The sequence below is a fragment of the Gymnoscopelus microlampas genome (genome assembly GCF_963454915.1).
Source record: "Gymnoscopelus microlampas genome assembly, chromosome: 7".
NCBI classification, from domain to species: domain Eukaryota; kingdom Metazoa; phylum Chordata; class Actinopteri; order Myctophiformes; family Myctophidae; genus Gymnoscopelus; species Gymnoscopelus microlampas.
This window is the reverse complement of record NC_139944.1, coordinates 29,123,146-29,143,175: the sequence shown is the minus strand read 5'-3', so window position 1 is coordinate 29,143,175 and position 20,030 is coordinate 29,123,146. Positions and strand designations below refer to the sequence as shown.

Sequence of the window (20,030 nt, the reverse complement as noted above, 5' to 3'; positions counted from 1 at the left end):
CTGCTAATAATTTTATGCTAGAAGTTACAGAGTATAGGAAAGAACTGAGAGGGAATCTACTGTATACAGTATCTATACATTCACAGAATCTCTGTGAGTGAGTATTTCACCAGTGTATCGAGAACTGCCCGACCAAGGACCGAAGGAGTGATACGCCGGATGGGAAGTTGTTCAGATCAGCTGATCTGACAACAATATATATATCATATATTATTATTATTATATTATCATATATCTGCAAATCCCCTGGTGTCATCAGGTGTTTTTAACTTTCCCAAAATGTAAGCTGTTTATTAGCGTTTCTATGTCAACAGCGGAGATTCGGAGTTTGGGCTATGGGAGGTTACAGCCGTCACCATGGTTACAGCCCTGCAAGCTATGAAATGACTGCTGCCCAACACTACCGTACCGCGCATGTTCTCAGTTTACTGCTGCTGGCCACGGACCGGGCAGGGACTACACTCGATGCGCTCTGTTCACCTATGTACACCACACACGAGTGTGTGTGTTGGATCTGTTTATGAGTGGGTGTTTGTGTGTGTTCTCTGTGGGTCCGCGCCTCGGCGACAGGACGTGCGCGTGTGCGTATGTGTGTGTTGGAACTGTTGCAGGTATCAAGTACAAAGTCACATTCCATCCCTGATACACTGTCTGTGCACAGCGCAAAACCCAAACTCTGCACATACTTTGGGTGCTCATATGCCCGGACAGGTATGGACTGGTATAATTAAAGAGTCAAAAGTTCCAACTCTATTTCACATGCTTCAGGATCTAATATGGTCCTCTTGGTCAATGATTCAGAGTTGGTTAATAGTGAACTTTCTACCAAAAGTCAAAACCACCCCCAAAATTGTGTCCTGTAAACAGTTCAAATTGGACCATTCATAACACGACCAGCAGAACCTATTACGAGGCATGGGTACATGTACAACTGCTTTCTTCCTGTGGTCCTTTCTCTCCGTGTAGCACCTAGAAACTACTTCTGGAGCGTCAGGCTTGGCTGGGTTCCATTCGATTTCCCCCGTGGGTCATCCATCGGCCTGGGGACGTGGTGAGCCGAAGCGCCCAGCCCCGAGGTGATTAACGGAAGAAAGATGGCTGCAGCTCACAGCGTAAATCCAAAGGGGTTTCAGGTGGAACACGGTCGCTTGTCTACCAATGAGGAATGGAAGAGGGCCTTGCCCAATCCGGCACTGAAAATCTCTCTCCTACTCACTCGCCCTTTATGCTTGTTCTAGTGCTTTACAAAAAAACACATAAGGGAAAATCTCAAAACCATGGGGAGGGTCAGGCAACCGGGAAAAAGAGATGATGAGATAAAGATGGAAAGAGGGGCTGACGAATACACAACAGCAGGGAATGAGATTTAAAGAGGAAAAATTAAGAGAGCGGGACACGGAAGGTCACAAAGATTAGTCTGGCATAAAGTCTAAAAGAGGCAAAAAGGAAAGGGGAAACGAGAGTGGCCGAGGCAAAGCGAGAGCAGGAGAGATGGAGAGGAAGAGTTGAAACCTGTAGCACCCCGGGGTGATATTAGTGAGCCCCATCTGTTGAACATCTGGTGTGAAGAACCGAGCACCTTCAGCGGTCCGCTCAGAAATTCTTAAATTTAGCAGCAGACCCGCTGGCAGAGGGCAAGACGACCCAATCTCCTTCTGAGATGGATGGGGAACGCAAACGGACACACTGTCAATTCATCATCCTTCTAATAAGTTCTACATCAAACAGAAGAGCAGGGATGATGTGGAGATATATTGGCTGACCAGAAAAGGTTCATGCAGTTGGTTGGCTGTATCTGAGTCTGAGAAATTATTAGATGTTTACCAACTGTATAATATTGTAAATTCCAGGTTATTTGTATAAGATTTGACCAACACATGAGCAAATAGATGCATAATCTAATTTGTGATTTTGCTTAAAAATGTGTTAAACGCAATTTCTGAAACTTCACATATTATATCATTCACTTAAAAGAAGAACTTAAATTAGCATGCCATGTAAATATGAAAATAATTGATGTATATTAGTCAGGTTATAATATTTACTCCTCTCCTCCATTATTTCATAACACATTACTCACCACTGTTTAATCATGTCATCATTGTACCAACATTTGAAGAGGAAACAATTGATTTGAAAGTCCATAATTTCAGGTTCTACAGTCAGGCTCTGTGTGCCTACAGCAGTGGTTCTCTAAGTGGGATCCGGGGACCCCCAGGGGTCCTTGGGGGGGGGGGGGGTTCCAGGGGGTCCCCAGCTAAAGTAGGCTAGATAATCACAGCGTCACAAACATTTGAACCACTTTATCCATTTATATGTTGGATATTCAAAAATAGCAGATGTACAAGCTCACAGAGCGTCACTTTGGGGCGCACTGTGAGCTTGTACATCTGCTATTTTTGGAATTGTTTTAAAAAATATATGAAAATGTTTTTAAAAAATTGAATAATTTTGATAATTCTTTCTACATAAATCTTCTCTTCTGGGAGTCCCTTGCCTTCTGGGAGTCCCGCAGCCAAATACGTATCATTTTGGGGGTCCTTAACATGAAAAAGGTTAAACGGATCCCTGGCCAATAAATAAGCCTTATATGCCTTAATACATTACAATTGCCCTCTATAGCTAAAAAAAAACACCTTAAATATTTTACATATTTTAGAAATAGTTGTGTGTGTGTGTGTGTGTGTGTGTGTGTGTGTGTGTGTGTGTGTGTGTGTGTGTGTGTGTGTGTGTGTGTGTGTGTGTGTGTGTGTGTGTGTGTGTGTGTGTGTGTAAACCTTTTATTTGAAATACCAAAAAAGCTGATCTACAAGCTTATTAGATCGGCTATTTTCTGTGTTTTTGCACGAGACCATTGTACGACAAAGTATAAATGTGTTGATATATATATATATATATATATATGAAAAATTCAAAACAATTATCAAAAAAGTAATCAGCAGAATAATCACAGAGAAAATAATGGATAGTTGCAGCTCTAAACAGAGCCGTGCACAGACCCAAGGCCTCGGCCCTTTCTGTTACGGAGCAGACTAACAATTGTGCCGCCTCAGCAGATTCATTTTCCTCCGTTCTCTGCTCATGTGCTCTTCAAGCAGACATCTTTTCACCCATCTCTGTTTCCAACTTCAAAAGCTGACCTCCCTGAGGAATATCGGCTGAGGAATTTTACGAAATTATTAATGAAACGCATGAACTTCATTGATCGCTTGAGGGAGAAATTAGACCTCGGACCGCTCAAGAAGAGAGAGGCAAGCTGGATTTGTCTCAAATGGATTATTCCCCGTTCTGACTGACAAGCGGCTGACAACAAGAGTTGACCCCACGAGACCTACCTGACAATGATGGTCTTGATGTTAATTGCTGTGTTTTTAACTTGGGCACAGGGGAAAGAATGACTGTATTTTTCCGTTATGAGAAGCATCTAGATCTAGTCAGTATCTCAAGGCACACCTGTATTCATAGTGTAAATAGCAGATCTACAAGCTCACCACGCATGTCAATGTGACGTGTTGCGAACTTGTAGATCTGCTATCATCAGTATTTGTGAGGGGGTGCCTATAATGACATATATAATATATTATACATAAATATATAATAAATAATGACACCAGATTGAAAGTGGTTAAAAATATTCTTTGGGGTATAGAATCTGCTTTTGTACTGGGAAATGAGTGTGCATAAAGTAGTAAATTAATATGTATTTAATCAATTAATTAAGTAATTAAATTAATGATTGTGGCTGACTGTCACAAAATCCCAAGGCACATCTGGATTTGTCTCACGGCACACCGTTTGGGAACCACTGATCCAGAATCCAACAGTGAGACGTACAAGCGACTGTTCTACTACCATCATCTCACACTAAGTCAACAGGAGAGCTGCTAAGGAGACCGGAGATGAAGAGACAAACAAGTAACATGGACATAAAATAGTGAGTTGAGGAGATAAAGCACAAAATGCATATATAAGAGCTTAAGCAAAACAGTTGTAAGACAGAGAGAGGGCGTGGGAGATGAAGAAATACGAGAGGGCACTGCAGTTTAAACTGGCTCCCCTGTAGAAGTAAGACAAATTGGGCTACGGAGTCGACTCGGAAGCCCGGAGTCCCTATCTCTCTGAGGAGGAAACCAGCGTCTCCCAAGCATTAAAGTGGAAAAAACAATGCCACTGCAAGAATTTAATGAGGAAGGCTCCGCAATGTTCTCTGCTCTCTCAGCCCCACGCCGAGCCTGTGACACAACAATTCTTGGCATGTGGTGATTTTCTGTTTCTCTCGCTCTTTATTCAGTGGCTTTATTTTGGCTGACTTTACTACTGGAGGAATGGAGTGGATATCGGGACTGTAACCAGTCCGCGCCCTCACACTCACCCCCTGCCTCGGCCCTAATTCATTACGGCTGTGAAAGTGCCATGCCACTTCTCAGTGACTGCAGCACTCCACTCCCTTAGAAACTCGTGACTAGATTACACACTTTATCAAGATCTTTGCACATGCTAAAACCGATGACTTAACTCGTGTGGACAGCGATGCCTCCTATGCCAGTGAGGGCAAACTGCGTGATTTATTGGGTTGAGGGACACGCACAAACAAGAACAACAACAGAGATATTGGCTGGGGACAAGTTTGTTCATCTGCCTATTAAGTATGACATTGATGTCCAGGAACAAACCTTGCATAGAATGCTCAGAGGGGATAAAATTAAACAAAAACAAAAAACAGCTCATTGCCTTAATTGAGGGCATTGAATTATTGCTATAACATTATGCTTTGTCCATGGGCTCATTTTTATTTTTTGGGGGGCTTTTATGCCTTTATTGACAGGACAGAAGGCTGACAGGAAAAGGGGAGAGAGAGATGGGGAGTGACATGCAGAAAAGGCCGTCGGGATCGGTACTCAAACCTGCAACACGCTGTCAGGTTACACTGAGCCTAGGTGCCTGGACCGCTACGCCAGCAGTCCAGGCCCGTCCATGGGCTCATTTGATCATAGGGTTATAAGATTTGTTATACAGACAACAAATGATTAGTCACTTGAACTGTTGAACAGTTTTCTCAAGAATGCTGGCAGTATGCATTAGCAGATGCCAATAAAAGCTCCCCTATAGATCAACATCCATCCATCCTCGTTTGGCCGACGCAATTGCGCAGGCTTTAAAACTGAACACAAAACAAAGCAGAGAAGAAAACTTGGGGTAAGGGAAAAAAAGGGTTTGTAGTCCTTTTGCAAATATTTGATTGAGGTGCAATTCATGGGCAGCCAGAAGATTGGAGTGCAAAGCACTGACAAAAAAAAAATCATGTTCAAAGTAGAAGAAAAACAATCATAGGAAGGTGGGAGAGCTTGCAGGCAAGGGGGGTCTGTAAAGGAGGGGGGATGGATGGATAGATGCTGATGGATGAACTTTAGCACTTTCCCACCCCAGGTCTGATTGAGTGGTTAAACACAGCCAGTGAATTAATGCTGGGTAATACTCCAGAGTAAGCACATTGAAAACCTTGGCTGAGGTATTTGTAAGTAAAAACAATGTAAGCTTTCTTCCAAATGTGAAAGAGAGTCATTCCCCACAAAACAAATATATTTACCCCTTTTGTTCAGTCTCTGTGTCCTAAGTTTATTATTTCCACCAGGATGGAAGGTGGAGATTATGTTTTTGAGTATGTGTGTGTGTGAGTGTGAATGTGAGTGTGAGTGTGCGCGTGTGTGTGTCAGTCTGTTTATCTTTGCACCGCTAATCTCGGAAACCTCTGGACTAATCAGCATCAAACCTTTCACAAACACTGCCAGTGCCAAGGAAGATACTCCACCACAAACGATTTAACTGTATGTAACACAATCAAAATGACATATAACTGCCTTCCAAAGTTTCCGGGAGGAACCCCTCTTACAATAAATGCCAAAAAATCATTAACACATTGTCTGATCAACCCCAATTTTGAATCACACATTGAGGGTCCTCAATGTGCAAAGCTAAAAGCAATTTCACTTACACCCATAGGGTGCACCACAAATGCTACAAATGTCACTATTGTTCTCTGCAGAACCTTCCCCCCCACCAAAGTAGCACTATTTCTCGCCACAGATTGGTGTCGAGTATAGGCTACTGTCTTAAGCTCATAGGCTCATACGCAATATTCCCCACAGCTAAGAGGGGATTGATTCTTAGATAAGCACAAGTTTTAAGGCCAAGCTTTAATTGTAGCTTTTCTGTGCCAGATGTAATGCAATTCCCTCCAGGCGTTCCTGAGATATCACATTCATAAGAATGGGACAAACGTGAGGTCACAGTGACTTTGACCCTTGACCTCTAAGGTCTATTCAGATCATCATTTGCAGAAATTTCCTTAAGGCGTTCCTGAGATAAAACTTTCACGAGACAGACGGACAACCCTTAAACATAATGCCTCCAGCCAAGGCTGTCAGCAGTTGGAAGGTTTAAAAATCACACTGGCAAGGTCCAACTTCTACTTCACACAAAAAGGCACTGGAAGACTGTGACACTAAGTTAAATCTTCTCTCAACTTTTTTCAAAAGAGTAAGGTACTTTTTTCCACTCCACACTGTCAATGGAGCTGAATGATGGAAGTCAAGTGAAGTGTTTTTCACCGTTCAAAATGAGAAAGTGTTCTAGGGGAAATGTCATACCCTTCTCAATGGGCTGTCACGGCTCTAAAGTGAACGGCCACCTACTGTATCTCTCAAAAGAATACAAAGTGCCTCAAACTCCTCCTGACAGCTTGTAAAGGCCAAGTGCCAGTGGCCAATAGCACTGCCACCAAACTACTGTTGAACAGCTCTCTATTCAGGAAGATCACTTCAACGTGTGCTTTTGAATTCTGCCAAATGAGTCCTGACAGTGTCAGAATTGTCTATCCAGAGATGTCCGGAGCATGATCTCCTGTGCCTAACGGTGTCCCTTCTTCTCCCCATTCTCATCCCCTTCTCCTCTCCTTCCAGCATTTGTTTTGTGTCACCATCAGTTAAGCTTGTCAGCCTCCATTGCAGCCGACTGTCTGTCAGTCAGTAGCCCTTTTAACACCAGCACTTGCCAAACACAGACACCACTGCTCACTCCCCTGACACCACCACACTACCATGGATTGGCCAAATTGACCGTGATACAAATGATTGACTGTGATACAAATTAATCAATTTCTATAAAACAATATATGTTGCTTTTTATTTAATGATAAGGAAATTACTTAAAATGAAAAGGCGGGTAAATATGTAGAAGAATAGAATCATGTACGTTACTTATAAGCCGAGTGTCTCTTGTATGCATTACTTGAACCTGCAGGCTCAAGACTTGTTAGCATTTTGCTAAAAAAAACAAGGTGACGAACATGATGTTAATTTTGTGACTGAATGGTCCCATTTTTAAAATAGATGATGAAGCAGGTCAGGATATGCTTTAGGGCGTGGCCACGTTGTGCTTGTGATAGAGGTGCAGCAGTATGGCCATTAGCCAGCTAGCAAGAATTACAGATCTATGCAATAATTGACACTTTCACTTTCTCTCTTTCTCTGACACACAAGCTCATCTTTAGCCAAAAGGAGTCTAGCAACAATTGGCTACAAAATAGTGAAAATACATTTACCCAAACGTTAATCAAATAATGACTTTGTATCTAACCTTACTTGAACTGATTCCATGCTTGCAGCAGGGTCCTGGGTTCAGTTAATTACACTGCTGCATTCACTTGCTACTAGGACTTCAACTATCGTTTTTCTTGGCGCTTATTCTATCAGTTACTTTTTCGACTAATCAAAGCAAAGAAAGGTAGGCCTATCTTCATTTTTATACATCAATGAATCAACGTGACAAAATTCTGGTCTCTGGTTTTCTATGCAGTCTTTGTGTGAACTGTGCTGTGCACATCTGGACATATGGACTCATAGGAAAGAATGAGGAAAATTACCAAAGAGAGACTAGTCCAGTTATCATTGAGGCTTTTATTTTGAGAGGCAACAAAGTAAAATAACTTTGTTACAGTCGTTTTTGGTTGGATCTATACTTTAATTTACCACTACATTCACGTTTAAGGCACTACATAAAGTATACTTTTGCTCCACTACAATGACAATAGGTCTAACATTGGACATTCGAAATATAATTCTCAGTCTCTCTCATCATCATAGTTGGGCGTAATCACACAAGACCAATTGGCATTCTCATCAAGACAAGTTGAGGGCTGCATATCTTCCACAACACAACACAGCTGAGCAATTTGCATATTCATCTTTCTCTGGAACCACAAACACAACACCATGGCTGTCCAACATTGGCGATAGAAGTGGTGGTGATGATGATGATGTTAATATTACTGCTGCACTGCTAACACATGCTTTGGAGGAAGAAAGAATTTACTCCCATGGCCGTATAAAATTGTTTAGAACATTCAGTTCCCAACATTTATAATCACATATCCTTCACCTGAAAGAATGTTACTGGGACAAATTGGAGTAACTTACCGGAGTAAGATATTCAAATATGGCTTTTAAGTAGGCTACTGGTTGGAACAATACATTTCAAACGGCCTAATTTAGTGGTTATTTCATGCTAATTCAAGTTCAAGTTGTTTATTGTCAGCCAGTAGCAACATTGCAGACACAATTTCCTTAATGTGTGAACTAAACTGATGGCTCCAATTTTGCCTTCAACATCAGTTGTTCTGGTGCAGCTACAACCACAATTCTATTTATCTTGTTACTGGGCAGCTCAACAATAATTGGTCAGTCCGGATCAACATAGAAACAGGAAGTGATTCTGAATAGATTGTAAAACTAATGGCAAAAATAATGGCACAAAAGATTTCAGTGTATAATCAACTTCTATTAAAAAAATTAACAGTACAAACATATTTAAGGTATACCAGTTATAATGAAATATGCCCATAGATCTCAGACCATCTTTTATTTACTTTTACTTCATGGAAGCCAAAAGGATGTCTAGTATTTATCTAGTACATAAAAGAACGCATGGAAATGACCACTGGTGTAGTCCTTTTTAGGTGAGATTGTGTGCTGTGTCATTCATGTAATTGCACTACAGAATCCTGTAAGGCCTCTCCAAGAGCATTTATTAGATGTGCGAATCAAATGAGTCCAAATGCGGTTGGGGGTACAGGGATAGGGCAGAAAGAGTGCGACAGAAAATGTGCATTAATGTAAGATATACTGTATGTATGGCCTAAGCTGAGAATAGACAATGACATGTATTGGGGCCGGTATTGTCCTTAAAGGAGAATCGGAGGAGTGGAGAGAAAAGGGAAGAGGAAGGGATTCTATCTCAAAGCAGGGCTATAGCAGGGCCGACTAGGCTGGAATTGAAGACGCAGCGTCCAGAAAATTATGGGAAACTCCCAGCCTTTCCCAGTCCAAATAATCTGGCAGGGACTTGATTAAAACAATGAACTGGAACAATGGAGAGAGGGAGAGAGAGAAAAAAAGAGAGGGGGGGGGGCACGAATGCCTGCCATTGAAGCGAGCACCTCTTATTCTCAGCAGCCCATTAAATGTGGGAGCAACGGGCCAGGAGAGAGGCGAGGCAGCTCAGAATCTTCCCACCATACAGAGAACTACCCAGCAGCGGTGGCAGCAGCAGCAGCCTGAGCCCGGGAGCTCATGAGGCACAAACAACTGATGAGGAGCAGATTAAAAAGCGAACTGGCACGCTCAGCTGAGCAGAAATGCTGAACGAAAAAGAAAATAACATGATCCTCCAGCTCTTCTTCTTGTTTAGCTATCATTAGTTGGCTTGCATTTAATATCATCATTACCGATGTAATCATGATCAAACGTATTTATCTAGTTTACTTTCCCTTTGTGCTTCAAACAGCATAATTTCCTACTAAAATCAATAACACTGGTGGTAGGAAGATTTTTTTTTCTTCGTTTTTTTTGCTCTGGCTTAACTCTCCATCTTTTCCTTTCTGTAAGACAGGCAGCCCATCCGTAATCACCAGGCAAGGGCTTATAAACGACTATGGCACCCTACTACATAACGCACACACACACACACACACACACACACACACACACACACACACACACACACACACCAAACCCGATATCTTTTAATCAATCTATTAGCAGGAGCACGAATGGCGATGACAGGCCCTCTGACTGATAAAGTGACCTGGCTGACATGTGAGTGTTTCTGCCCACTGCCGAGGCCAGATAATAGCCGGTGCGCACCGAGATGATGATGGCGATAATGTTGGCACTGAGGGCCAAGAAGCACATCCAATCCCTCCCTAAATGTCAACCTTCTGCTATCGCTGCGACGGAAGACTTAGAGGGAGCTCCGAGACATGGGAGCCTGCTTAGAATGGATAACAGACAGACTGTCTCATTCGTTCCAGCTCAGAAACAAGGGGACAGACCTGTGGGCACACAGTGGACACACGCAGCCAAGGAAAGAGAGGTAAACAGGGGTGGTCGGTGGCTGGGAACAGGGAGAGGAGGAAAATGAAAACATGTGCCAGATCAGTTACTTGTCATGAGATTACAGCAAAATGTGTTATTGTGTTTGTTTGGTTTTTTTTTTCATCTGAACCGTTACTAGAAGTGACAGAGCCTGTTCCCTTTTCACAACAGAAAGTGACAGATTGAAGGCCAAGCATCTCTTTCTTGTGTCTGTCTCCTCTCCCACTCTCTCTCGTCTCTCGTTTCCTGGATGTTTGGATAACCCAGGGCTGAGGTGAGAGTGTGGTGACAGGGCATGACACGATGTGCCTCTCTGCCCCCTGTCAGCTCTCAGGAACCCTGCAGTGATATTTACGACTCGCAGCTCCACAGAACAGATGTTTTGTGTGTTGCCCTCACATGTTGCACTGTCAGCAAAACCAACATTTGCGTGGGAGACCGCGGGGCATGACGGGCACAGCCAAGGCCCTTTTGTGAAGGCAGAAAATGCGCTACACTTGCTTCCATTTCATGGAAGCAATGTTTTACCAAAACACTGCTTCATGTTACTATATGGGGGCAATTTGACATTGTGGGTGGAAGGCATTCTCTCGCTCAGCAGACCACCATGTACGCACATTAGGGTTGGGTTTGACCAATGACCCATATACACAATACACATCACATAATCTCCTCATCACTCTCCACAAACTATGGTCTGATTAAACAAGAATCACAAATAATCTTAAAAAAGGCAGAAGACCATCAGAACGATTAGATGTGTAATTTGTCAAATAGCAAATGCCGCTGCCTAGACAGTCGATGTTTTTTTGTCGAATGGGTTTCTCTGCCTCCACACTTCCAACACAGCTAAGATGTCTATTAATAGTAAAACACATAAGTTTGATCTAGAACAAATAGCTGCAATGAGCGCCTGTAGTGTATGATACAATACAACAGGAAAGAAACACCCATTTCCCATACATGATTTGCTCGCCTCACCTTGGGCTTGCTGAACGCTGGCATTCACCAGTTAATTTAACTCTGCGAAGGGACAAAATAGAACCAAATGGAACCGTAAGGGTCCATTTTGTTACATTTGTCCATTCTCAGAGTTACAAGTGGATAAATTAACACTCAGTATTGCACTGTGTAGTGTGTAGCTACTCCCGCAGGGTGAGAGAGAGAGAGAGAGAGAGAGAGAGAGAGAGAGAGAGAGAGAGAGAGAGAGAGAGAGAGAGAGAGAGAGAGAGAGAGAGAGAGAGAGAGAGAGAGAGAGAGAGAGAGAGAGAGAGAGAGAGAGGAGATTATCAATGCGTGTCCCAGTCCTTGGGGCGTGTATTTGCCCTTCTATGACAATGCCTACTTCCCCAGACATTCGTCATTCCTCTGAAAGCGGACCCATCTAACTGGCTGTGCTGGGCTGTACTGTCACCGGCCGCCGGGCTGAGCAGAGCCTGAACATCCATCCATCAATCCGTTTATCCATCTACCCCCCCCCCTCATCACTCCGTCAACCGTTTCTCTCTGCATATCTCTCAGTTCTCCTTTCCCTCGAGTAGATTTCTCTCTAGATTTGTGATCTGATGGAATGTGAGATTAAAAAAAAAAAAAGATAGAGCCTCCAATCCATCATAAGAAAATAAAACTGAATACCTAACAAAAGGAGCCCTATCTTAAGGATTGATATAAGTTGGGGAGTGAACAGTACAAAAAAGTAATACTTTTTTTTTTTTGACTAGGCCTACTGACACTGGCTTTATAAGCATAATAACTGTGCCCAGTTATCATTAGCAGCAATAGTTACAGGGATGGTATGGATACTTTTTTCTCTCTCCCTCGCTCATCAACTGATATACTCGCACACATATTCCACTTTCAATTGCATGACATCTCTTGGGAAGCATGAGAATTTAATTGAATTTAATCAAGTGGAGATGGCCGCTATTTATTATTACAATATAAAATATAGGCTAATATGACGACCGATGTGCCATTACATAAAATTAGAGCTACTCGGCTATGCAGGGCATGTCTCAATTAAATGTATTATATTAAGGCAGCAAACTGTTTGGGATTCTCGGCTGGTTGTCCTGTGCTGGACTCCCTTGAACGGGGCTGTCAAGCGATCTGAGAGACGTTTCTGGACCTCGCTGTCATCCTGTCAAATTCCAAAGCTGAAGAAATCTTGCCTGCCACTTTGGTCAAGGTCAAATTTTCTAATGTTCTTCGACATGGTAGCCTTAGCAGATCTACAAGCTCATATAGCGCAGCATAGATCTGCTGTTTTTGAAAAATCTTGAAAAATTTGTGCAAATCTTTGAATATATATATTTTTTCAAGCAAACATTTTTTACTAAATCATTTACTTCTGGGGGTCCCTGGAACAAAATATTTCAGATGGGGGTCCGCGGCCAAATACATACAAATTGTGGGGGTCCTTGACATGAAAACGTTAGAGCATGGTGGGCTACGAGTTTACAAAAAATATATAAATATTGAACCGCAGCCTTTTGGCTATACGATGATTGCTGCTCTTCATAGAGGCAATTTCACTGACCAGTGCAGTCATCATCATGTTATAATTTGGCAAAGTCAGACATTTTTGCTTGTGTGCGATCTGCACCGTATGAAAGACCGAATATCCAGTGAATATTAGGCTGTAACATCTAAATGTTTAGTTTTGTGTAGGCAACACATTGACATTCTTTAGTGTATCCCATATTTTCATGCTTAATTTATACACCATACAACGGTGTCGCCGCTTAAAGATAGCAGATCATGGAAGCTTTGTACATTATTTTCGGTAAGTGACACCTTCGTAACCTAGTACTAAGTATAAACCGGCCTTTATGTCCAGTTGAACTACGCTCTGGACTATGTTCAACGGCACACGTTGTGCATATAAAGTAGTAGAAATGTAATTCTGTTGAAGTAGGCTATACGGTAACCGGAAGACTCGCCCCAAAACACACTCGCCCCCATTCTTTTTCGCGGACCGCTCGCCCCCAGCGGTTCTTGTATTTGTGTATTTGTTTTACTGAGGATAAGGACAAGGTTAGAAATAAGTTTAGTTTTACGCATAGTTTTACTGAGGTTAAGTTTAAGGATAAAGTTAGGTTTTGGCACCGTTTTACTGAGGTTACGTTTAGGAATAAGGTTAGGTTTTAGACATTTTTACTGAAGTTACGTTTAGGAATAAGGTTTGGTTTGGGCATAGTTTTACTGAGGTTACGTTTAGGAATAAGGTTAGGTTTATTGAGGCATAGTTTTACTGAGGTTACGTTTAGGAATAAGGTTAGGTTTAGGCATAGTTTTACTATGGTTTCGTTTAGGAATAAGGTTAGGTTTATTGAGGCATAGTTTTACTGAGGTTACGTTTAGGCATAGTTTTACTGAGGTTTCGTTAGGAATAAGGTTAGGTTTATTTAGGCATAGTTTTACTGAGGTTACGTTTAGGAATACCAGGTGGCGACCGTTCCGAGGTCGCCGGATTTGCCCCGGGGCGACTGTGTTTTGGGGCGAGCGTTTTAGTATTCGTCTATACTTCCAACGGGAATGCGGTTCACAGCCGTGGACTGGCTTCCTCACAACCACATCGTTCTGCACTCAGATAACGGTTTTTCGGGCGCACATAAATAAGAGTATAGGCTACAACATGGTCGCTATTAGGATACGTTGCCTATCTACTATATTAGGCCTAAATTAATTACATCTTAACCATTCTAGTCTTATGTTGGCTACACAGTAAGGGGTTAAATAGCTGAGGTGGAATTGGAGAAGCAAGGGGGACGGAGTTTCAGCACCTAAGAGGCACAAGGCGGTGTAAAACACACGTTTTTTCGCCCATCATGGAGTTCTGCACAAGAATAATCTGCAAAGAGCAAATGTGTCATTTATCTCCAAACCGATTTGAACACAAAACCCCACAGAATGATAACGACTGCTCTCATTTTCATTCCCAGATTTCAACCCGACATACCGAGAAGCGCATGAAGTCAAACGGCGTGAAACAGCCTCATCTACAAACTGTCTATGTAGCCGAACTTGGCTCTGAAACAAAGCCTATAATAACTGACTCAGACGAACAGCAAATCAGTGACACCAGCCAATCATCAACTTGAAGACATAGTACACTAAAACGTACGGTGTGCGAGTTGTTGGGTAAAAAAAAATCAACTTACCGGGATGACACTCGGCCCAAAAAAGCACGAAGGCAGACAAAATCAGAGAGAAAATCCACCAGCAACACGACTGCAGTAGCCTCCACATTATAATAATATGCGCATCAATCGCAATGAAAGGGCAACTGTTGAGTTATCCTTAGCGATAAAACAAGCGACAGTCAGCCGGGCTGCGTAAAAGGAGGCAGCGGCACCAGACGCAGCGTCTCTGAGACCCGATTAATGTGTGGAGAGTTCAGTCTTTATCCTCGTCAAAATGATGTCCCACCGGCTGGCAGCTCCTTCTTGATTGACCCGGACACACACATAACAATCATCGACGGATGATTACTAAACGTGCATAATATAATGATGATACTCTAAAGGTTTAGGTTTTAGGAGGAGCGGGGCAGACTAGCGGCTCTACGCTGCTGCTGCAGCGGCTCTCTTCTTGGGCAAACAGAGGAGGGATAGTTGTTGTATTTGCACTGGAAGCTTTCCTTTTCCATTCCTCTCCATCCAGGAAGTCCAAGTCTGGCAGGGACTTTCAAACAGTCTGGAGTGAAAAGCACAGCGAGGATGGAGAGAGAGAGAGAGAGAGAGAGAGAGAGAGAGAGAGAGAGAGAGAGAGAGAGAGAGAGAGAGAGAGGTAGGAGAGGTAGGACAGAGCGAGTGTGTGTGTGTGTGTGTGTGTGTGTGTGTGTGTGTGTGTGTGTGTGTGTGTGTGTGTGTGTGTGTGTGTGTGTGTGTGTGTGTGTGTGTGTGTGTGTGTGGCGCGCGCGTGCATGAGAGAGAGAGAGAGAGAGAGAGAGAGAGAGAGAGAGAGAGAGAGAGAGAGAGAGAGAGAGAGAGAGAGGGAGGGGGAGAGCTCTCATTCCTCCGGATCCTAGTGCCGGTTGAGAGAAGGTCGTGTAAAATATTGAAATCTAACTAAGAGCGTGCAAATGCAACCAGATTAAATGTGGGCACTTATGTGTTACAATTGTACACTGTCAGAGAACAGTTAGGTATGGATACATTAACACTATTGGTTTTATTGTGTCTACTTTCTAGAGATCAATGTGTGTATTGAAAACAAATAAAAGGCATGTGGGGTCTGTCCTGCTTTGTATGCACCAAGTAAATCATGAGTTATTTTTCATATAAAAATCGACCTTTTCTGGTTAATTTAATGATCAAAAAGGGTCAATTTTATACTGCAGATTTGACTGTGTATATGGGTTATCGATGCAGATGGGCTGCTATGAACTATACACGTCGTACCTGTCCAGAGATGCTGACATACTGTAACACAGAGGTTCTCAACGTTTTCTGGATCAGGGCCCACTTGAAAAAAGTGTTTGCAGCCCACCCATCTGAGCACGCTTTTCTGCTGCTGCTGTGTTAAGTGGTCAGATGGGTTGGCTGCACACATTTTCAGAGCATGTTTATTTTAATGATCAATCGATTGTATTCCGGCTTGGATCGATGGAACTAATATCGTTTAAGTTCCCATTTATTGGTATCACAATCAAAACACATTTTCAAGGTTTTAAAGAAAAATACATTAATATTTTTACATTCTATTATTTCTTTTATATTAATGTTGTATAAGTGACCTATGCAATAACATCTTTGTGTATTGCCATCTTTGTGTATTGCCATTTACTTCCAAATTGGATAGTGCAAACTGTTAAATATGTACTCTATTTACAGGTGTTACAAAGATGTACTGTACATAAGACTTTTTACAGATGTCAATATGTTATGTTTAGCTAGAACATTATGCATGCTTTTCCTGTGATCAATTGTGAGAATATAGGCTGCAAGTGTCGAGCTGGAACAGTGATTGACTATAGGGCTGAGTGTGTGGACACAACAATGCAACTCTCGTGGTAACCCACACAGTTTCTGTACTAACCTACTCATTTGTTTGCACACAATAGATCCCGTGGACTGTTCATCATCAACAAAGTAAGTAAACAGCATACATTGTATTTCATTCAGTGTCCAAGGTTATATACAGATAAGTACTAATGAAAGATCATCCCAGCAGGTGCTGTGTTGCTGTGAGAGGGGCTTTATTTAAACTGACCTTCAAAATTCAAATTTATTTGACCGTCTAAATTGTATTTATAATTATACGAACATTCCTTGATAATCTGTCTTTAATATGGAAAACAACCTAATTGCAGCCTTAGTAACTTCACAATTATTCGTTGTCTGTGCCACACAGTTCTATTGTGAAATTTGGAGGTTGACTATGATTTGATGTGACTCAATGAAGCCCACTAATTGCCAAGGACAGGCTGTACAGCAGTTTGTCTTAATACAAGATACACACAGGAACATCTATGCCAACAATGGAACCTACACAGTTAGTACTACAGTGGATCAGGATCAGGGCAAAAACAAACCACACATCAGCCTTACAGTTGTCAATCACTAGAATGGGCAACCAAGTTACATCAAGTTACAGTTGCAGCCAGGTACTGTAAAGCCTGATTTATACTTTGTCGTATTTATATACGACGGAGTATAAATTAAGCATACAATTAAGCATTCAAGCAGCAAATCATGATGTAGCCTGCTGAAGATTTAAACATAAGAAATACTGTTTGGAGAGCAATCAGTTTATAAATGACCTTCTAATTTGTTATGACAATCAGACTGGTTTAGTAAAACATTGCACTTATCTTGCAAATCTACAAAAAAAACTTTCCAGTTATAATTCTTAAGCCTAATTTATGCTTCTTCATGAACACATTTTCACAGATCTCACATGTGTCACATTTCTCAGCTGAAAATCAGTTCTAAAATTTCTTTTGTGAACCTTTTATGCGCCTTTTTTGTTTTTTCATCATTCATAATTAGTACCTAAACAGGGCTCCCTCATAAAATAGATATTGTATCTCAATGGGATTTCTCCTGTAGGCCTATAAATCAAGGTTAAACAAAATAAAACAATGTGAAAAGGGTGGCATTTCTTCCTCGGCCTAGTGGGAATGTGCGTGCATTCATGACTTGAGGCATTTTGTTGCAAAAATGTGTTTTGCTTAATTAGACCTGCTGGTGGCGCTATAACAGGGCAATGTGAAAAGGGTGGCATTTCTTCCTCTGCCTAGTGAGAATGTGCGTGCAAATCTTCACGGACATTGCACGCTGTGTTCATGATTTGAGACATTTTGTTCAAAACGGACCAATCCTGCAAACTTTGGAAGCCAACCTTAGCCAATCAGGATGGAATATGAAATATCGGACAGATCCGTCTTGATCACATGACTATAGAGATACTGTGTACCGATTTGCGAGATATTTGGATGAAATCTGTAGGAGTAATATCCAAAAATGGGTTTAGCAGAAATCGGCCTCCTGGTGGCGCTATAACAGGCCCATGTGAAAATTTTGGGTCAGAGGTTCTGAATTGGCATCCAGGAAGTGTGTGTGCACAGTTTCGCAGCGACTGGGCCGACGGACGGACGGACACACGGACAGGGGGTAAAACATACTCTCTCGCCAGGCCGAAAGACAATAAAGTATCTACATGATGCTTACTTGTTTTTTGTTTTTATTTTGTTTTTTGGTCAAGGTTCCAAGCAAGCTAAGGCAATACTAAAAGGTGACGTTAAAATGGTTAAAAGTTGACTTCTTAAGACAAAAAACGAAGACCTCTACAGGCCTCCCACAGGTCACAGGCAAGGTCAGCGAGAGAAGGATGAGGCTGGTTGAGTAAACTGACATTGTGGGGGCCAACGTATGGTACAGCTATAAGGGAAAGAAGCGAAGCACCACACACCGCGGCACGACAACGGATCCAACTATACGGTAGAGTTCAAGACCCTGAAGCTATAGACTGGAGGGTGTTGAACGCAGCTATTCAGGAGTCCCGAGTTGGTGTTGGCTAGTCCACACTCTTGCATCGCATCGCATCTTAATATAGCTCGCCAACAGACCACCACCAACATTAGAGGCTGATATACAGTACAAGAAGCAGAGACTGACCTTGATGATGTTATTGAATCATCAGAGTACTTAAGAGTGTCTATAACTGGAATTATACAGTGTTGTAAGCAGGTTACAATGCATTTATACTTTATTTTAAATATAATTATATATAAATAAATATAATTCATAATGTATTATATTATTCATAATGTATTATGTTATTGCAATACAGCATTATGAGCCTTTATGAGTTCTTATAATTATAGAGTGAGTGTTATTATAAGCAGATTATAATGCATAATGGGCTTCATAGGAAGTGATGTATTACATTTTTTACCAGGAGGGAGCTTACTGATACACAAGCACAAGCAGACCTTAATGTTAACCCTCATCCCAAAAGATAATGTGATAGCAGTAACATCATTAAGCATTGTATCTGCAAATGTCTTATGTACATTATGTACGAATATGTACTATTACATATACGAACAATGCGTTTCTCCTCTGTTATACATGTTGTAACTCAACATTTAATGATGAGATTTATTTTTATTTATTTATTATAATCTAGATCAAGGTACAGTACAATACAGACTGTCTGAACCAGCACCAGACTGACCCATTACAATACAGCAGTGTTCATTTAGTTGACTAAGACTAAAATAGGACTAATACTAAATGGTGTGTTATTCAAAAGACTAAATCAGAATTTGCTTCAGTGTTAATTTTGTTAACTAAGACTAAGACTGAAAGACTAAGATTTTGATATTTAGTCAACTAAGACTAGTCTAAGACTAAACAATTTCAGATGACTAAAATAGGACTAAAACTAAATGATGAGTTATTCAAAAGACTAAGACCAAGACTAAATCAGAATTTGCTGTCAAAATGAATTGCAATATAGACTGTCTGCACTGCACCATTACCAGATTGACCCAGTACAATACAGACTGCCTGAACGCACACACACGCGCACGCACTCGTCACATGTACACATGCATGCACGTCGCATGCACACACACATAAACAAAACACTCTGCCTCTACTCATCTTACAGATATATTCATCCATTGTGGTGTTCAGCAGCAAGTCACCTTGCATTGGGGGCAACCACTTAACAGCTTCTGCTGAAATTGTGTAGTTGATTAGTGCCATTATCCAAGAAAGAAGGCACTACTGCTGTTTTACAGCTTGTTTTCACATGCTGCCATGATGACCGATCATGTGTGAACAATACGAGCAGATTGACGCTCATGTCACTTTATATCTTAACAGGGTGTAAACGGACGTTAAACTTTTACAGACATGAAGTGTGCAGACTGAGCATGCCGCATAATGGAAATATCAGTTTTTGTTTGATTTATAAGTCGAAAATGAAAACTGTCAAGCAGCCACTTGTAAGGTCAGCAATTCGAAAGGTGTCTACTGTATACAATCAAAATTAATCTCACTCATTTCACTCAGAACATTTCAAATATACGGATTAGCTAATAATAATAAACCTATGACAACCAATGGGGACCGGCGGTCACCG

The 20,030-nt window shown here is 41.6% G+C and overlaps 1 protein-coding gene across 4 annotated transcripts in view; it reads right to left on the bottom strand.

Annotated features, from left to right (window-relative positions):
• LOC311049616 (receptor-type tyrosine-protein phosphatase gamma-like) overlaps nt 1–15,097 on the bottom strand; it is a 396,229-nt gene extending 381,132 nt beyond the window's left edge. For all 4 annotated transcript variants that reach the window (XM_084063299.1, XM_084063300.1, XM_084063301.1 and 1 more), the window contains exon 1: nt 14,594–15,097. In XM_084063299.1, coding sequence (XP_083919425.1) covers nt 14,594–14,681 — 88 coding nt within the window. In that variant the 5' untranslated portion in view covers nt 14,682–15,097. The remainder of the gene's footprint in view (nt 1–14,593) is intronic.
• Between the last annotated feature and the right edge of the window lie 4,933 nt (nt 15,098–20,030).